This window comes from Arachis hypogaea, chromosome 8 (assembly GCF_003086295.3).
Source record: "Arachis hypogaea cultivar Tifrunner chromosome 8, arahy.Tifrunner.gnm2.J5K5, whole genome shotgun sequence".
Classification (NCBI taxonomy): domain Eukaryota; kingdom Viridiplantae; phylum Streptophyta; class Magnoliopsida; order Fabales; family Fabaceae; genus Arachis; species Arachis hypogaea.
Window position 1 is genome coordinate 15,186,947 of NC_092043.1, and position 16,986 is coordinate 15,203,932.

A 16,986-nucleotide genomic window follows, 5' to 3' on the forward strand; every position below is an offset into this window, starting at 1 on the left:
ATAAGTGTTTATTAAATTTTTTTTTCGCAAAATAAGTGATACAGTTTTATTTTTGGATGATTGTCTTTGTCAATACTTTATTGACGTTTGTGTACTAAAAATTGTTCTAAGAACTAATGTAAATCATGTTGTAAAGTTTAAAGAACTAAATAGAAACAATTAAAATTTCAGAGATTAAATTAAAATTTACGCACAAATTCATAAACGAAATTAGGTATTATCTCGTTTTTAAAAATATATAAGAAAATATTAGGTAATCATCAAGACTCTACTTTATTACTATACTAGAATTTTCTCACCCACCAAACTAAACAATTCTCAAATTAAAATGCATAACTTCATTTGAAAAACTAATAGAAAAAAATGAAACGAAGATTTCCAACAGCACCATAATTCCATTGAATGGTTCGATTAAATTAATCAGCTATAATTAAGGCTATAATAATGCAACAAACTAAAGTCAAGTATATCTTAAATGTTTTTATTTAAACTAGATGGTTGTGGTGGACCTTCCAAACGAATGTAATCATACATGATGTTCTGAAATGGGGTATTGCCTCTAGCTTGTGTTAGAAAAATGGTGTTATCTCCTTCAACAAGTTTGGTTCCTTGAATGTCCACATTGAAAAGCCAATAGAGTCCATGAATTCCATGCCTTGCAATTGAGTTATCCCTTCCTATCAACCCACTTGAGAATAGAGGACGACTTGCCTTTGGATCATTAACTCGGACCTATAATTAAACAAATTAAATTTATATGAAAAAAATCTCATATTTTAAGCTATTCAAACTATGATGTTAATGGTTTGACGAAATAGGAGAAAGAAAAAGAGGAAGAGTGAAAGTTAAGAGAGGAAGAAAAATTGCGTGCAGACCTGGAGTTCAGAAAATGTAGCGGAAGCCAAAGCCAGGCGCAGTTTATAGGTGCCGGTTTTGTTTACATTGGAAAGCTGAAACTTGATCTGCCAAGTGGTTCCTTGATATGTATTCTCATCTTTCTTCCTATAAACAATGGTGGAGAGATAGATAACACATTTGGAAAGCAAAATTCAATTCCAAAATTAGTATCAGTATGTATAAGTACCTTGTAACTTGGGCAAAGAACCAATCTTTGGTGTAATCACTAACTCCAACAGTGTAGATTAAATCTTTGTCGGGGTACAATTCTGCATATCTCTCCCATAATCCATATTGCCTAAATCTGTCAATAATTATGCTTCCCTTTAGATGCTATATTGATGGTTTAATAATTAAAATGGTATTATTCGTCAATTTAGTTCTCGAAAAGATCAAATATTTTAAATTGGTCTCGAAAAATATATAATAATAATTAAATTAATTTTTTTGCTAATTAGACAATGATGTGTCACAAAATAATTATATTACACGTTATTATCTAACAGATAAAAAAATAAATTTGATTTATAGTTATATATTTTAGGAATCAATTTAAAACCTTTGATATTTGAGGATTATTTTGACTATTCATAATTTTATTATTAGAAAAAAGGACAAATCGATCTTGACTTTTTGGTCCGCGAACATTTAAGTCTTTGAGGATTTAAAAATACATTTAAGTTTTTGACTTTTTTAAAATTTGGACGAATCTAATTTGTCCAATTTTAAAAATTTTTAAAAATTCTCTCATGACGCGCATTCGTAACAACCAGGTCAGTATAACAGAATTTCCATTTGATTTTTCTGTTGAGTCTGATAGACCCAAGTAAACATGAGAGATCGATATGTTCAGATTTTAAAAAAGTCAAAAGTTTAAATGTATTTTCAAATTATCAAAAACTTAAATGTTTGCGTATCAAAAGGTCAATGACCTATTTATTATTTTCTCTTATTATTATTATTATTATTATTATTATTATTATTATTATTAGATGTTCAAAAATCTTTTTGGTACTTAAGAAAAGGAAACATATTTCAGGTTTGTACGAAAAAGATGACATAAATAATTAAGGTATTAACTTTTGAGGATGATTAACGTAGAGTTTGTTGATGTATTTGGGATTTGGATCAGGAACATAGAACTCTGCAGCTGTACGATCTGGAATCCCTATTTCCCAAAGTGTTGGTCCATCTCTTGGTGGCTCATAAACAAGATCACCCAATTCAGTGAAAGTAGTAGACCCTGTTTAATTTAATTAATTTTCACATATACCCAAATAATAAAGCCCAAAAACAAAAAGAAAAATAGTAAAGTTGGTTGGTTATATATATATTTTTTGTTTTTGATATTGAAGTGGTAATGGTGTTTTTTTGAAATGGGTCTTATTTGAGTGTTATTCTCAAATATAAAACCGTTTAATTAAATAAGTAGAAATTGGACTGTCCGATTTGTTAGAGGTACAGAAATCGAATCGTCCGATTTATAGAAGTATAAAAAACGAACTGTCTGATTAGTGATAGATACAGAAATCAAACCATCCGATTTATATTTAAAAAATTAAAAATTTTAAAATACAAAAATATCGGACCTTCTGATTTGTGTACCTTTTACAATTTTAAACAATACTAAAAATTATAATATTAGGACATATCACTAATTTTTGCTTCCGTACCCAAAAAAAAAAAACGCCATATATACCTTCCGCTATGGTTATAATTGAATTATTGTATTTGTAGTCTCCAATAAAACCAGGTACCCATGCATATAAATTATAGTCACCAGCACGTACATTGCTGATGGAGAAATACCCATCTTCATCTGCTTCACTCCAGAACTGATAATTCTGTTACATATTCACAACATAATTAAGAATCAAACTCCTCAAAAATAACAACATTGGTAAAACGAAAATTAATTACTATTAAATTTTATAATTTGTGTAGAAATAGTTGCTGTATTTAGGGGTGTTCATGGATCGGATGGTATCCGCATATCCGCGATAAATATCCGCATCCGATTCAAAAATTGTATATACAATCCGATCCGCACCCTTTACGGATCGAATCGCGAATATCTGTTCTACATCTACATATTCGATCCGCGGATCCGCACAATAATAATTAAAAATAAATAAATATATATATGTTTGATATTATATTTACTTGTTTGTATGTTTTAGTTAGTAATTATTATTCATATATTGTATTATTTTATTTTTTTCATTTAAAAAAATTTTATTAAAAATATTTTAGGAACAAATAAGTTTAAAAATGTGAAAGAAATATTTTTATTGAATTTTTTACATAGAAATATGATTAAAAAGAGAAGATTCAATTATGCGAATATATCCGATATCCGATCCGCACATTTATGGATCGGATCGGATAGAATCCAGCACTAAAAATTTGTGGATATTATATCCGATCCGCGTACATTCTTAACTGTATCTATAATATAAATCGTTAAAAATAGTGATTTAAATCTATTTTGTAAGAGGTAGACAAAAAAAACAGTCAGAATTTATCTTATTTAACATTTATTATTGTCGCAACAGTTAATGAATACTAAATAAGACAAGTTATGATTGATTTTGGCTGATTTTCTTTGCCTACCAAACATTTCCGAATTCTTTTATACCTTGCATTCTCTTTGCCATGATCCAACATCTCCCGGGGGGGCCAAACCAACATATGCACCTTTTGCTGCTATGTAGTCATCATCGCTTATATACCTTTTTTATTTACCAAAACATATATAAATATAAACGGTCCATGTTATTATTAGATTAATCAATTAATTCATATAAAATCTCACATGAATTAATTTGACTTTAAAAAAAATTCAACATCTCAATTTATTTAATCATTGAAAATACTAGCATAGTTGGTATATTGTCACTGTTAAATATTATATAGTACTTTAAAACGTGACTTACATTATATACATTAACGGTGATATGTTAACAAAAAATTAACAGAAATATCACTAATTTGACTCATATTAATATTTTTAGAGATTAAATTATATTGTTAACTCATTATAAATAAATTTCATCAAAATGCATAAGGTGATGAGGTATATATATAACAGGCTAATTTTTAAAAAAAATAGAAAAAATTGTGTGTAATCTAATATCATAGTTAATTAGTATATTTTTTATATAAATTTTAATTTTTTTATTTTAAATAATAAATCAAACCCTTAAATTTTAAATCTAAGAATCAGATTTCATAGTGTACAAATTAAAAGTCTGATTTATAGCGAAATATTTTTTTTCGTTGCAAAACAAATCGAAGAGTTTGATTAGCATGTTTTAAAAAAAATTTAACACTAAAATATAAATATAAAGATTAAATTTATATATTTAAAAATAAAATAAAAGGAAAACAAATCTGATATTCAAATTTACATATTTAAAAAAAAATTGAAAACCACAAATCTAAGTTAAATTTGTGGTATCAACATAAAAAAAATACACTAAATTCTTATGTTGTTAAAAAATACTACAAAACTACAACACTAAAATTAAAAATATAAATGTTTGGAAACAAAAGAATTTAACCAAAATCGATCAAAATTTATTTTATTTAACATTTATTAACTGTTATAGCAATTTATAAATACTAAATAAAATAAATTTTAAATTTTTTTATCTTCCTAACATAACCGAATTAAAAAGCGGATAACATACCTCTCTCTAACCAATAACCTGCCAGTAACAATACCCCGTTCGTACCACTTTGGGTAATCATCTGATTCGGGAAAAGTGTAAGGCCAACTCTGTACTTCTACATTCATCTATTGCATTAGAAAGAGCAATCAATAATTAACAAGATAATTAATTATGTTAGATATTATACATAATTTAGTTTGATTATTCTAAATAAACCTGAAGTTTAGCATCTTCCCAGAGCATTTTTTGGGGTTCAACATCACCATTATCGTCATTAGGAGAATTCAAATAAATGAAAACTGGACCAAAAACTTTCTTCCATGCTTCTCCTTCTTTGAATTTTGGCACCAAATCCTCTCCACTATAATGGGCACTTAGAAACACCTATAATGATTACATTGTTTTGAACCGAAGAAGTTTTCAGCACCAAACATTATTTGGGATACAAAGTACTATTTCATGTGCTATAAATCAAGTATACAAGTAAATTATAGATACTAATCTATATTTATTATTTAATGTGTGTAATTATATTAAGTAATGGGAGATTAGTTAAGTATTTTATTCTCTGATACTTAGTCTCTTATCCAAATCTAAGTCGATGTTACTATATGCATATATTTTTAACCAAGAGTATAAACTTTCATAAAAAAATTTCATCAAAATGGATATATATTATTTTTATTTTTTTAGAGAAAATGACATATAAGTTTTGAATTTTTGTTTACAAAGACAAATAAAATTTTTATTAAATTAAAATACAAATAGGTCTCCCACTTTTATAAATAAAAGACACACAAATTCTTCTAATGATAGTTTAAATTTTGTATAGAAGAATTTACGTGTCTTTCATTTATAAAACTAGATTTTTTATAATTAAAATTTGATAAGAAACTTAATTGTTAAAAGAGACTAAAAATTAGAGATTTAGGTAGTGTTTATTTTGAGGTAATGGAATAGAAATAGGAGATTGTAATTCATTATTATGTTTGTTGGTCTACAAATACTAAAATTTTAGTTTTTTGTCTCTCAAAATTTTAATATTTTAGTACCTCCAAAAAATAAGAACACAAAAATTAAAATTTTTTAAGATAGAAACTAATAATATTTTATATTTAAAATATCTCTATTTTAATTAATTAATTTTAAGTTTATCTTTTATATAAATTAAATTAAAATTTTATTTTTATTTTAATTTCTATCTGTTAATTTATACTAAATACAATCTTAAAATTTATTTCAATTTTTATGTCTTAGTATCAGTGTTTCCATCTCTATTTCTCTTTTATGCACTACCTTATTTACCATTTTCTTGTGTTAATTTGTTATATAGAAGCACATACTTACAGCGAGCGTGGTGGGTCCAACGTGGGAGGTTAAGTTTTGTTTGAGGGGCCCACCAGAACGGAACTCATTGCTGGGCGTAATTAGCCAAAATCCAACGGCAGGATCCATGCACACCCATCCATGAACTTGGCTATCTTTGTTGTCACATGAATATTGGTACTTGTCATCTACCTATATATTCAAATACTACTTAATCACTTATAAAACAAACTTTATTTTTAATAATTTAATTTTGATGCATTTTTAATATAATATTTTATAAAATTATCTAATTATATTTTTTAAATAATTATTTATGTAATTAATATAAAATATAATTATTTTTAAAATAATATTATATGATCAATAAATATTATTATTTTTTATCAGTATTTAACTAATAATAATTTATACTTATATTTATCAGAATTTTATACAGATAAATCAATAGAATTTGTACCTATATTTTTTTAAAATTTATACATATAAATAAATAAAATTTATTTATTAAAAATAATTTAGTATTTATGCTAGACAAGTAATAATAAAAAATCTTCAAAATGATTAATCCTCACAATTTTTTTTAAGTATTTACTTGATAATATATAATTAAATATGTATAAAACTATTATATTAAAATTAAATTTTATTTTTAAGATTTGTTTGAGTGAATTTTTAAGAAAATATATTTTTTAAGTTTTTTTAAAATATCTTATAAAAAAGTAAAAATAATTTTATATTTGAATATCTTATACAAAAAATTTTTTTGTTTATCAATCATGTTTAAGTATAACCATATAAAAGTATTTTTTTGTTTATTTATTATGTAAAAATTAAAAAATATAAATTATAACTTCTCAAAATTTTTTTTTCTAATACTTTTACCTTTATTACTAGAAATTTAGCAAACACACTACAAACAAATACTTTTGATATAAAATATTTTAAAAAATCGTGCTAAAAGTGTTATCTACCTCCCCTTTGAATTCAGGTTCAAGAGGATCGCCAAAAAGAACTGCTTCGGGATATGCAAGGGGTTGGCCTCTTGGTGGCACTCGATCATCAGGAAGTGGCATATTTCTTTGTCGGTTATCCGCCATTGCCATATAATGGAACCTCCAAAAATATAACACACTACTCAGTCATAGCTAGTCTCTAATTAATTAAAGCATAGCATATAAGGTTCATAATTAATAATTACTTGTCTTTTCTGAGCTTGAAAGCAATTCTCGTTTCGTCAAGATTGAAAGCAGGCCACTCGCTTAAGTGTTCGTAAATAGCATATGAATAGAACCCCGAGGTACCACGAAGCATTATGAACCTATATTATATATGCATCTTATTATTAATTATAAATACTACTAACGTAATTAATAAGCATTAATGTTTAATTTACATTCTGAAAATTTTAATATTTATTAAAATAGTTTCTGATTTAACTGCCCTGTTGTTATGAAATGTCATATATGACCTTTTATCGATATTCAAAGGAACTAGCTGGTCTTTGAGGGACACGTCCCATGTTCTTGTGAAAGAAATCTCAACTTGATCCTCATTTTCCATTATTACTTTGAAAGCGGTTCCTTTTATTCTGCATTCACAATTTCACATAACATAATAATAGCTCAATTTAATAACTTAGTCCTATTTTTTCAACTCTCAATCAATAATTCATGAAAAAATATATATATCTAAAATTTATATTAATCAATTCTTTACTAAAAAAAAGAAAGCGAAATTCTTATAACGACGAATTGGCATGGCTAGTTCATACATAGAAATGAAATAGATTATATGAAAATGAAAATAAAATGAAGATGAACATACACGTCAAATTTGCCAGTGGTTCCTGTACTTGTTGGTGAGCTCCAAACAAGGTCCCAATACCTACTTACACATATAAATTTCAAAACAAATTTATGTATTAAAAAAAGAACAATAAGACTACGTTTGTTTCAGAACAGGATAAGACTGAGAACAAAATATAGAGACACAAATTTTTGTGTTCTTATATTCTATTTGGTGATAAAGTAGAATAAATTATGAATATCTAATTTATTTTTATTTTTTTATTTAAAAAATTTGAGACAAAAAATATAATTATAAAAAATTAACAAGAATAATATAAAAATAAAAAATAAGTTGTGTTTTTTGTTAGTCTCTCTCTATCTTTCCTACACTAATTCAGTATTTCTAGACACAGTACCTCCTCTGTCCGTGTCTTCTTAGTATCCTGTCTCGGTAAAGAATGACAGCCTAAATGAAGAACTATGTTGTAAATAAAGTATTTTTATACTATACCCTCTATTAGATTCGTCATTCAAAACTTCAAGCAAGTTGTCGATTCCATTATACTGAATTCCAGTCACTATTCCTTCTGGATTTGAAATCGTTACTCTTACTATGCCATTCTCCACCACCACCTGCACAGCAATGAACAAAATGAAAATAAATAAATAAATAATGAAATTTTTAATATAATATTAATGCACACATACATGACGATCTTGAATGGTGAGTTGCACCCCGAGGAGTGTTGTCATGGTGATAATACGATTCCTCAGAGATTTGATTTGAGCAACGAAACGCAGATTCAGAGTAGTTTGAAAGTGGTTGAGAATGAATTATCTTTCTTATAAGGTATAATATGAATAGAAAGAATATAATGAACTGGGTTTGGAAAATAATAAAAGAGTTTGTATAGTTATTATTACATATATAGTGTACGCCATGAATTCATGATGAAGAGGAACTTAAATAGATTGGTTATTAGTGTAGGTTCCTTGGACCGAAAAGAAAGCAATATTGTTGTTTAATAATCTCTTTACTTAGTCGCCACAGTTAATAGATAAAAGGCGTGCGATTGAAGAAGCAGTGTGTGGTATTATGGGGATTAAGACTAAGATATAAATATTATGTGTCTCTTCATTTGTTTTGGTTTCTTTTTGCTGAGGGGAAGTTTTGAGCCACATCCTTCATCATCGCTTTACAAAGCACTTTTTAAATATGTATTTTTAATAAAATTCAAAACACAATGTTGGAGGTAGGTGACTTCTTGTTCAATGCAAAGGGACACAGAAAATGCAATACCAAGGTTTAATAGAAGGTGAACTTCAATTAATAAATAAGGGGTCAAAAACCACCCATAAATGTAAACATTAGGACACCTAAGGAAATGTAAGTTGTTTACTGTGTATTAAAGTGAAGGGTAAAGTATATTTTTTATTCTTGAAGTTTGGCAAAAATTTTAAAAATATCTTTATATTTAATTTTGTTTTAATTTTGTCCCACAAGTTTTTTATTTGCACTAAATATATCTATGGCGACTAATTTTTCAAAAAATTTAGGACAAATTCAATAACAATTTCATAAGAACAACCTTCAATGCAAGCAAATCGAACATAATTGTTATGCATTGTTGTTAGATTGGTCTTAAATTTTTTAAAAATTTAGCTGTCAAGAGTATATATGACACAAATAAAAAATTTTTAGAACAAAATTGAAATAAAATAAAATTTATGAATATTTTTAAAACTTTTACCAAATTTCATGGATAAAAAATAAACATTACCCTTAAGGGAAAGTTTAAACATCAAATCAATTTCTAGTTTTAAGTATTTCAAATACAATATAACAATCTAAAATCAGAAATTCTCATGTGTCCAATCCGGCCATGGTTGACATCTTGGCACCAATTGAATGAAAGATTTCCATTTCCAGTATTAAAAAAAAATCTAAAATTAGAAATTCTCATGTTGCACACTCTATTAAAATATTCACATCAATAATGGAAAATGTCAAATTATGTGAACTTAGATATCTTTAAAAAAAAAGTCACAACCTAGGATAAAATCCCACATTATTCATGATCTGTATTTAAAAAAAAAAAAATCAACGTTCGATCTGCCTGTTTCATGAATGATGGTGGATGAACTAGTCAAAACTAATCAAATAAACATAAATATTAATTTATCACGTATAAAGTCATTCTAGAACGTTTCTACATCTTAAATCTACTTACAGAATAAAAGAAAAAAATAACAAAAATATACATACCAATATGTTGAAAATACAATACATACATGCATTACTATGTTGTTCCATTTAATCAGTTTCCAACACTTAGCTTAAAGATGTTTAATTTGGAATCAAGGAGGTCCTTCCATACGAATATAATCATACATGATACCCTGGAAACAATTGTTGCAACGTGGTTGAGTAAAATATAAAGTGTTGGGGCCATTTATAAGAAGAGAACCAGGTACATTCACACTGTACAGCCAATAGAGTCCATGAATTCCATGTCTTGCAATCGAGTTATCCCTCCCTATTAGCCCAGTCGTAAACAGAGGACGCCTTGCATTCGGATCATTTACTCGAATCTTCGCAAAAAAATATGCAAAAAGACAAGTTTATTACAACCTCAATCTCTTCTGTGACAAAGATATGGAGGACAAAATCATCCCTCAGAATTTAAAAATGTAACAAAATTGCGCCTACCATTTAAAAAGGGAGACAGTCATTGTTTCATACATCTGTGGAAGAACTAGTATGTCTGTACTAATTTTTTAAGAGATTATTTTGCCTCTTGTTTTTGGTTAGGGACGAGATTGAGTACTTATTCTTTTGTCAATCCAAATATCGTTTACATCCGACAAAGCATTATGCATATATGTAAGAGGAAAAAGTTTTACCTGCAATTCAGCTAATGTTGCAGATGCAATTGCAACTCTCAGTGTATAAGTACTTCCTTGAACCACATCATTGAGTTCAAACTTGATTTGCCAAGTTGTTCCTTGATGGGTATTATCCTCTTTCTTTCTGCAGTTATATACAAGCTTGAAAAATTAATATATAATGTAAGAGTGTCACTTCCAACAAAGAAAAGAAACTTCTTTTGTAGATGTGAGGTCACTAGGAACATCTTTAGCCATGCTATTAAGATGAACAATGTTCAAAGAATTATACCTGGGAATATGGGCATAAAACCAATCTCTCCTATAGTCACTGACACCAACTGTGTAAACCAAATCTGATTCCGGATACAATTCTATATACCTTTCCCATAATCCGTACTGTCTGAACCTATAAGTTGAGAGAAAAAAAAGGAAGATCAAAGAATAGATCAATTTAAAATTTGAAGAAAAGAAAAAGAAAACTTAATCAACCAATTTAGAAAGGAGACATAGAGGCTAACCTTTCAGGATGGTTGATAAAAAGCTTATTAATATGTTCTGGCTTGGGATCAGGAACATAAAATTCTGCAGCAGTTCGATCAGGAATACCTATTTCCCACAATGTTGGACCAACCCTTGGAGGCTCATATACCAGTTCACCCACTTCAATATTAGAACCTGTCCAGTAATTCTAGTAAGCATACATTTTTGGCAAGATGGCAAAATATTTCAAGTTTCACTAAGCTATGGAACCTGGGGTTATCTTCATCAAATCATCCAATTTGTAGTCCCCAACAAAACCAGGAACCCAGGCATAAAGGTTATAGTCGCCAGCACGTATGTTCCTGATTGTAAAAAATCCATTCTCATCTGCTCTGGTCCAGAATTGATAGTGCTGGCAGGATGAAATTTTAAATAAGTATATGTCAACATTATTGTTTCTCAGAAGCATTAAAGAAATAAAAATGAGGAAGTTTTGGAATAATGAAACACTCTAATTCCATTTCTTTGAATCTTGATTCACCTGATTCATGAATTAAAATTTTCAGTCAAAAAGGAAGAAGTTACATCTCAGAGCATTTGTCCTATCCTGTGACTACCAATGCAAGTGATTTGTGCGTTAAGGTTACTTTCTTTCTGATGAATATTAATACATTATTAAAACATTAATTAAATCAAAGTAACAAATCTTTATATCAAAGAGACTCCCAATTTCATCTTAGCCCTTACCATAGAGCAACACTTGTTCAAAGTAAATCAGGAACGTCACAGCGAATGAGAGAATATTTAAGAAAACTTCAATAGCCCCCCTATCGCTCCAATATTATTTTCCAAAATAATAATAAAAATAAGCAGAACAAAAAATGACAGTTAAGCATGAAGAGAAATGTGCACTGATCAGGTGCTCATGCAACTAAATTAGGCTTATAAATACTGCATGTATTTTTTTGTTGTTTTATTTATTTAAACCTTCAATAAGTGCAAAGGAAAAACACCTTGCATTCTCTTTGCCATGACCCGGCATCTCCTGGCGGGGCTAGACCAACATAAGCACCATTTGCAGATATTAAGTCTGTGCTGACATATCTGGACATTATAGTTAGAACAGCTCAATCAACTTTCCATATATGAGACAATGAACAATAAAAGATTTCTCAGGATACGAAAAATTGTTTATTAAGATATCATAGTAGTTAAGAAATAAACTGGAAGCATTCTGTGCAAGTATACAAAGCACCACTGTAACAATAAGATTCACATCCAATAATCAAAAGTGAAAACCTCAAGAAGTTCTATGTCGCAAAATAGGAGTATCTTCCATGCTTACCTGTCTAAGACGAGCAGTCTGCCACCAACGTTGCCCCTTTGATCCGACTTTGGAAAATCCTCTGAAGCTGGGAAAGAATATGGCCAGCTTTGAACTTCATTCATCATCTAAATATCAACTCATAGAAGAATTTATCTTACAACTTCTTCATCCAACTGAATGATATCATCTATTTCATAACAATGGTATAAGAGGAAAATGAGCATACCTGTATTTTGGCGTCCTCCCAGAGCCAATGTGGGTCATCACCAACTGGTCCAGAATTAAGATATATGAATACTGGACCAAAAACCTTCTTCCATGGTTCACCATCTTTGAATTTGGGGTTCAAATCTTGCCCCGCATAGTGACCACTAAGAAACATCTGATCATGCAAATTTAACGAAACATATTATAGTTGATAATAATCAGGTCAAATGATCTCAACTAGTAACACTCATTGTATGCAAGCATTGCAGGGAAAATGTCATCAAACTTAAGTTTATTAACTTACTGCAAGTGTGGTGGGGCCTACATGTGAGGTCAAATTCTGCTTGTGCGGTCCACCAGAACGAAACTCATCACTTGGTGTGATCTGCCAAAATCCCACTGGTGGATTGAAAGATATCCACCCATGGACTTTATTATCTATGTTGTCGCAGGAATATTGATACTTGTCATCCACCTGGGAACCAAAGAATCATAGATAAAGACAATAAAACTCTTCATACTACATGCAAAGGAAAAATATGTATCTCCTCTTCAACTAGCCACATGATGAGACCATTTGAAAACTGTAATACACGTAGGCAAAGTGATTTCCACAAATGGGAAGGAGCAAACTAAAGCTAACCATAATTATCATTAAATTGGGTGTGAAGGAAAAAACTTCAATGTTCCAATGCCAAATGGGTGACAGTGAATTTGGCGAACTGATGTTCAAGTTGTTCAAGGAAACGAGTAACAAACATTTTGACTTAATTTAGCTAAATAGCATCAAAAGGACTTTTTTTTAAGTTTCCACATGGCACTACTGCAGCATTCATTCCTTGCTTCAAATATCAGTTGCAAATGTAAGATCAGATGTGCATACATGCAAATAAGACCTATAAGAAGTAGATTACTACAGAAACATACAATTAGAAGGTTTGTACAGGAAAAAATGAGTACAATAAGTACCTCATCTTTCAGTTGAGGATCCTTGGGATTGACTAATTTGACAGCTTCTGGGTATGCCAAGGTTTGGCATCTCCCTGGTAATCGATCATCCGGAAGAGGCATAAGCCTTCGCCTGTTGTCTGCCATAGCCATGTATTGAAACCTGTATACTTGCTTGTTAAATTGGATGAACATTCAAAATAAAAGATGATTGAATGTTGTCTGCTACAACCATCTCTACTGAACTGATGTACATGCTTCTGCTAATTTTGTCCCTAGAGTTGCACAAAAATAGCAATATTTGAAATAACTAAATTATTGGCAAATGGTTAAATCCTAAAGAATTATTTGGAATTAAAATTTTCAGTTTTCACTAAACAAAACTTTACAAAGTCTTGTTAACATATAAAAATATGGCAAACACATGGAATGAGAAGGACAATCTTACATGTGTTTTCTAAGCTTGAAAGTGATCCTTGTTTCACTAAGATCGAAGTCTGGCCATCCACTTAAGTGCTCATAAATTCCATAAGAGTAGAAGCCTGATGAACCTCGGAGCAGTATGAATCTGAAATTGATCACCCACAGTAATTAATCCTGAACTTAGGATTTCAAGAAGGTAATGGATAATAAGCAAAATTTTGAGCAAGAGACCTTTTGTCAATGTTTAAGGGGACAAACTTTCCCTCAAGAGAAGGATCCCACATTCTTGTAAATGAAACCTCAACTTGTTCATCATTTTGAACTATAACTCTGAAAAACGTTCCTTGAATCCTGGAGCATAACATCTTCAGTTCACATTCCTTTCAAATATTATCCTTATAGGAAATGATTGAACACATAATATTGAAGAAAGAAACACACAGCAAAACAGAGGGGTTAGGGAAATTGTATATATTTCTACTCAGGTGCGACATAAAAGCCACTCCCGATTTAATTATGAAATCTAGTAAGTAGTCGCATTTGAATATAGCTTTATTGAGAATTGACTTGGTGGCATAATATCAAACACTGACACCATGCAGTTACAAAGAAGGTACTGTTGCCATACACATCAAAGGTTCCTTTGATTCCTGGTGCACCCCAAACAAGATCCCAGTACCTAAAAATCCAATTTGAAACAAAATTAGTTCCCAACTTGAAAAAGGTAACACCTACTTGAATTTCAAAAAGGTCATCAAGTAAATTTGCACTGCTCTCTCTATAAAGCAAATCAAATTCACCAACACATATATTGTCTTTTGTTCTTTCTTTTTTGGTGTTTTCATACCTTCCAAAAATATAATAGTTTATGTTTTCAAGACTCTGAAGAAAAAACTAAAAACTAAAAACAAAAGAGACAATTCCATTAAATTCCTTTTTTTTTTTACTTCATAAAATTTTGAAACCAATAACAGCACTTCAAATCGAAAACAGAAACCAAATAGTCCAAAAGTCTAAACTACTTAAGAGATAGAAACAGAGAACCTAAATGAAATTTATGCATCATTGAAAGCACATACCCTCTATTAGTCTCCTTGTTGAGAACTTCAAGCAAATTATCAACACCATTATATGCTATCCCAGTAACAATTCCACCTGGATTCGATAACGTCACTTGAACTATACCATTATCCATCACCACCTGCTCATTCCAAATAGCTAAACATTTATAACAAGAAACAAAAACATAACAATAGAAAGCGAAGCAATTAATTGTGTTGAGCTTACATAGCGATCTTGAATGTGCAACCGCACCCCTTGGGTAGACATAGTGATCCTTCTTCCTTTTTCTTCTTCTCACCAACACCACAAAAATCTCAGTGTCCGAGTTTAAAAAAAAAAAAAAAATTAGAACATGAACCGATATTTTAGTACTCACTCCAAATTTTCAACGAAATGTGAAGAACGATTTCACCAGTTGATGAGAACAAGCGCGAATTATGAGAATCGTGTTACTATGCAAGGTGCATACATTTCTCAAACAAATAAATACAGAAGAGGTTTAAGTTCTCATTTAATTGACTTGAAAGTGATTGGATTGCGATTAAATGAGATGATTTAACAGCCATACGGAGTTAGTTATTCGGAGAGAGAGAAAGAAAGAGAAACTTTTGAATGCAGCGAGAAATTAACGTTCGGTGGAATTATATCGATGACAAAGAAAGCTATTTACGAAAACGGAGGAGGAGCCATGGATAAGTTCTAACACGGTGTCGTGTGGTTGTTTTTGTTCTCATCGCTGCTGGCGCAATTTTTTTCCGACGAAAAATGAGTGAGTAGTTGGAAAAATGAAAAAGGCGGGGTGACACGTGGCTTCTGTAGATTCGAGAGAAGCTTTATGGTCATTGGAAACTTGAGTAAGACCTAATTAAGTGCCAAGGATTTTCTTAATAATTTAATTGGCATTGCTAGAACTAGAGTTTTAATAATAAAAATAATTATATAATGATGAAAGTAATTAGTTCTTTAATTTTATTTAAAAATGATCTGAATAAATAAATTTAATTGAATAATTATATAAATTTTTTTGTATTAATTAATAAATCAAAATTAAATTATTTGAAAAAAACTTTAATCCCAAAAATATTTAATATATAAATATATCTCCAATTTTTAATTCAGTTTATTAAAATAGTCTCCACTTAAATTTGAGGCACGTTGCTCCACTAAAATATTAAAAAATATTAGTAGTCATAGATTTATAAATATATATAGTAAAGGAATAATAATATATTCAATCTGGACAAACTGGACAAACTTTGGTCATTAAATGAAATTACAGATTTAGCTCTAGGTTAAAAGTAATTTAGGTCCTTTTTTTAAGATAAATCGTTTTTTTTTTGTCTCTTTTTATTAATAATAGTTGGATATTACTTTTTCATAGTACATATAAGATTAATTATCAATTTTTGTGGCAGTAGAAATAAAATTGGTTTTACTTGTGTGAGAAGGGTGTTACGGGAGTAACCTGAGATTGGTGGATTAGGTTTGTAAGGATAGTCCAAGCGTCAAAAGGAGGTAGTCTCCGATTAAGTTTGCGTTTGGGAGTCGCCGTCCGACTTATGTATGTGAAAGAATGGGGGGTGGTACCTACAAAGACACTCCGATGCCTAAGTAAGCAAGAGGTTAAGCAAGTTTTTAAGATATTGGAACTTAGAGATACTTAAGGGGTGTCAATGTATTTATAGTGGTGATCCAATAATCACCGTTGGAGTAGTTCCACTTTTCAGGGTGGATAATCATCCATTTATCTTAGGGTAGTTGAGATATGGCTCCTAAAAGTGGGTTGAGAGATTTTAGGGGCAGTTACTTATTTGAATAAGCATTATTTGCCAGCTATCCGTCGATCTGGACTTCTTTGAGAAGGAGTCTGTGTCGAATCCGACCTCTCCTCAGGAGGTCGGTGGATGGCTAGGGCCAATCTTAGGATTAGGCCTTTTGGTGTGTTTAGATATGAGCCATTGTG

At 29.8% G+C, this 16,986-nt stretch overlaps 2 protein-coding genes across 2 annotated transcripts; both read right to left on the reverse strand.

Annotated features, from left to right (window-relative positions):
- Positions 1–375: 375 nt before the first annotated feature.
- On the reverse strand, positions 376–8,682 carry LOC112706271 (uncharacterized). The gene is made up of 15 exons (XM_025757480.3): positions 8,396–8,682; positions 8,199–8,320; positions 7,725–7,784; positions 7,369–7,488; positions 7,099–7,218; positions 6,872–7,013; positions 5,919–6,089; positions 4,788–4,955; positions 4,590–4,696; positions 3,536–3,629; positions 2,597–2,741; positions 1,978–2,140; positions 1,085–1,201; positions 876–1,002; positions 376–732 (listed from the first exon to the last, which is right to left on the reverse strand). The coding sequence occupies exons 1-15, from the start codon at positions 8,438–8,440 to the stop codon at positions 472–474; spliced, it is 1,962 nt and encodes a 653-aa protein (XP_025613265.1). The 5' UTR covers positions 8,441–8,682; the 3' UTR covers positions 376–471.
- Positions 8,683–9,841: 1,159 nt separating this feature from the next.
- LOC112706272 (uncharacterized) lies at positions 9,842–15,858 on the reverse strand. Its single transcript, XM_025757481.3, has 16 exons — positions 15,400–15,858; positions 15,249–15,313; positions 15,041–15,162; positions 14,590–14,640; positions 14,193–14,312; positions 13,987–14,106; positions 13,560–13,701; positions 12,895–13,065; positions 12,610–12,765; positions 12,402–12,508; positions 12,070–12,160; positions 11,327–11,468; positions 11,095–11,251; positions 10,866–10,982; positions 10,592–10,718; positions 9,842–10,279 (listed from the first exon to the last, which is right to left on the reverse strand). Exons 2-16 carry the CDS (start codon positions 15,288–15,290, stop codon positions 10,046–10,048), a joined length of 1,899 nt encoding a protein of 632 aa, XP_025613266.1. The 5' UTR covers positions 15,291–15,313; positions 15,400–15,858; the 3' UTR covers positions 9,842–10,045.
- Between the last annotated feature and the right edge of the window lie 1,128 nt (positions 15,859–16,986).

Excerpts from the sequence above, each read along its gene's own strand:
- LOC112706272 (XM_025757481.3), bottom strand. The coding sequence starts at position 15,290 with ATGTCTACCCAAGGGGTGCGGTTGCACATTCAAGATCGCTAT. Across the intron at positions 13,702-13,986 it reads TTCAAGCTTAGAAAACACAT|GTTTCAATACATGGCTATGG; the intron begins GTAAGATTGTCC and ends GCAAGTATACAG. Across the intron at positions 12,161-12,401 it reads AGACTGCTCGTCTTAGACAG|ATATGTCAGCACAGACTTAA; the intron begins GTAAGCATGGAA and ends TATAATGTCCAG.
- LOC112706271 (XM_025757480.3), bottom strand. The coding sequence starts at position 8,440 with ATGACAACACTCCTCGGGGTGCAACTCACCATTCAAGATCGTCAT. Across the intron at positions 8,321-8,395 it reads TCACCATTCAAGATCGTCAT|GTGGTGGTGGAGAATGGCAT; the intron begins GTATGTGTGCAT and ends ATTGCTGTGCAG. Across the intron at positions 2,141-2,596 it reads AATTATAACCATAGCGGAAG|GGTCTACTACTTTCACTGAA; the intron begins GTATATATGGCG and ends TAAATTAAACAG.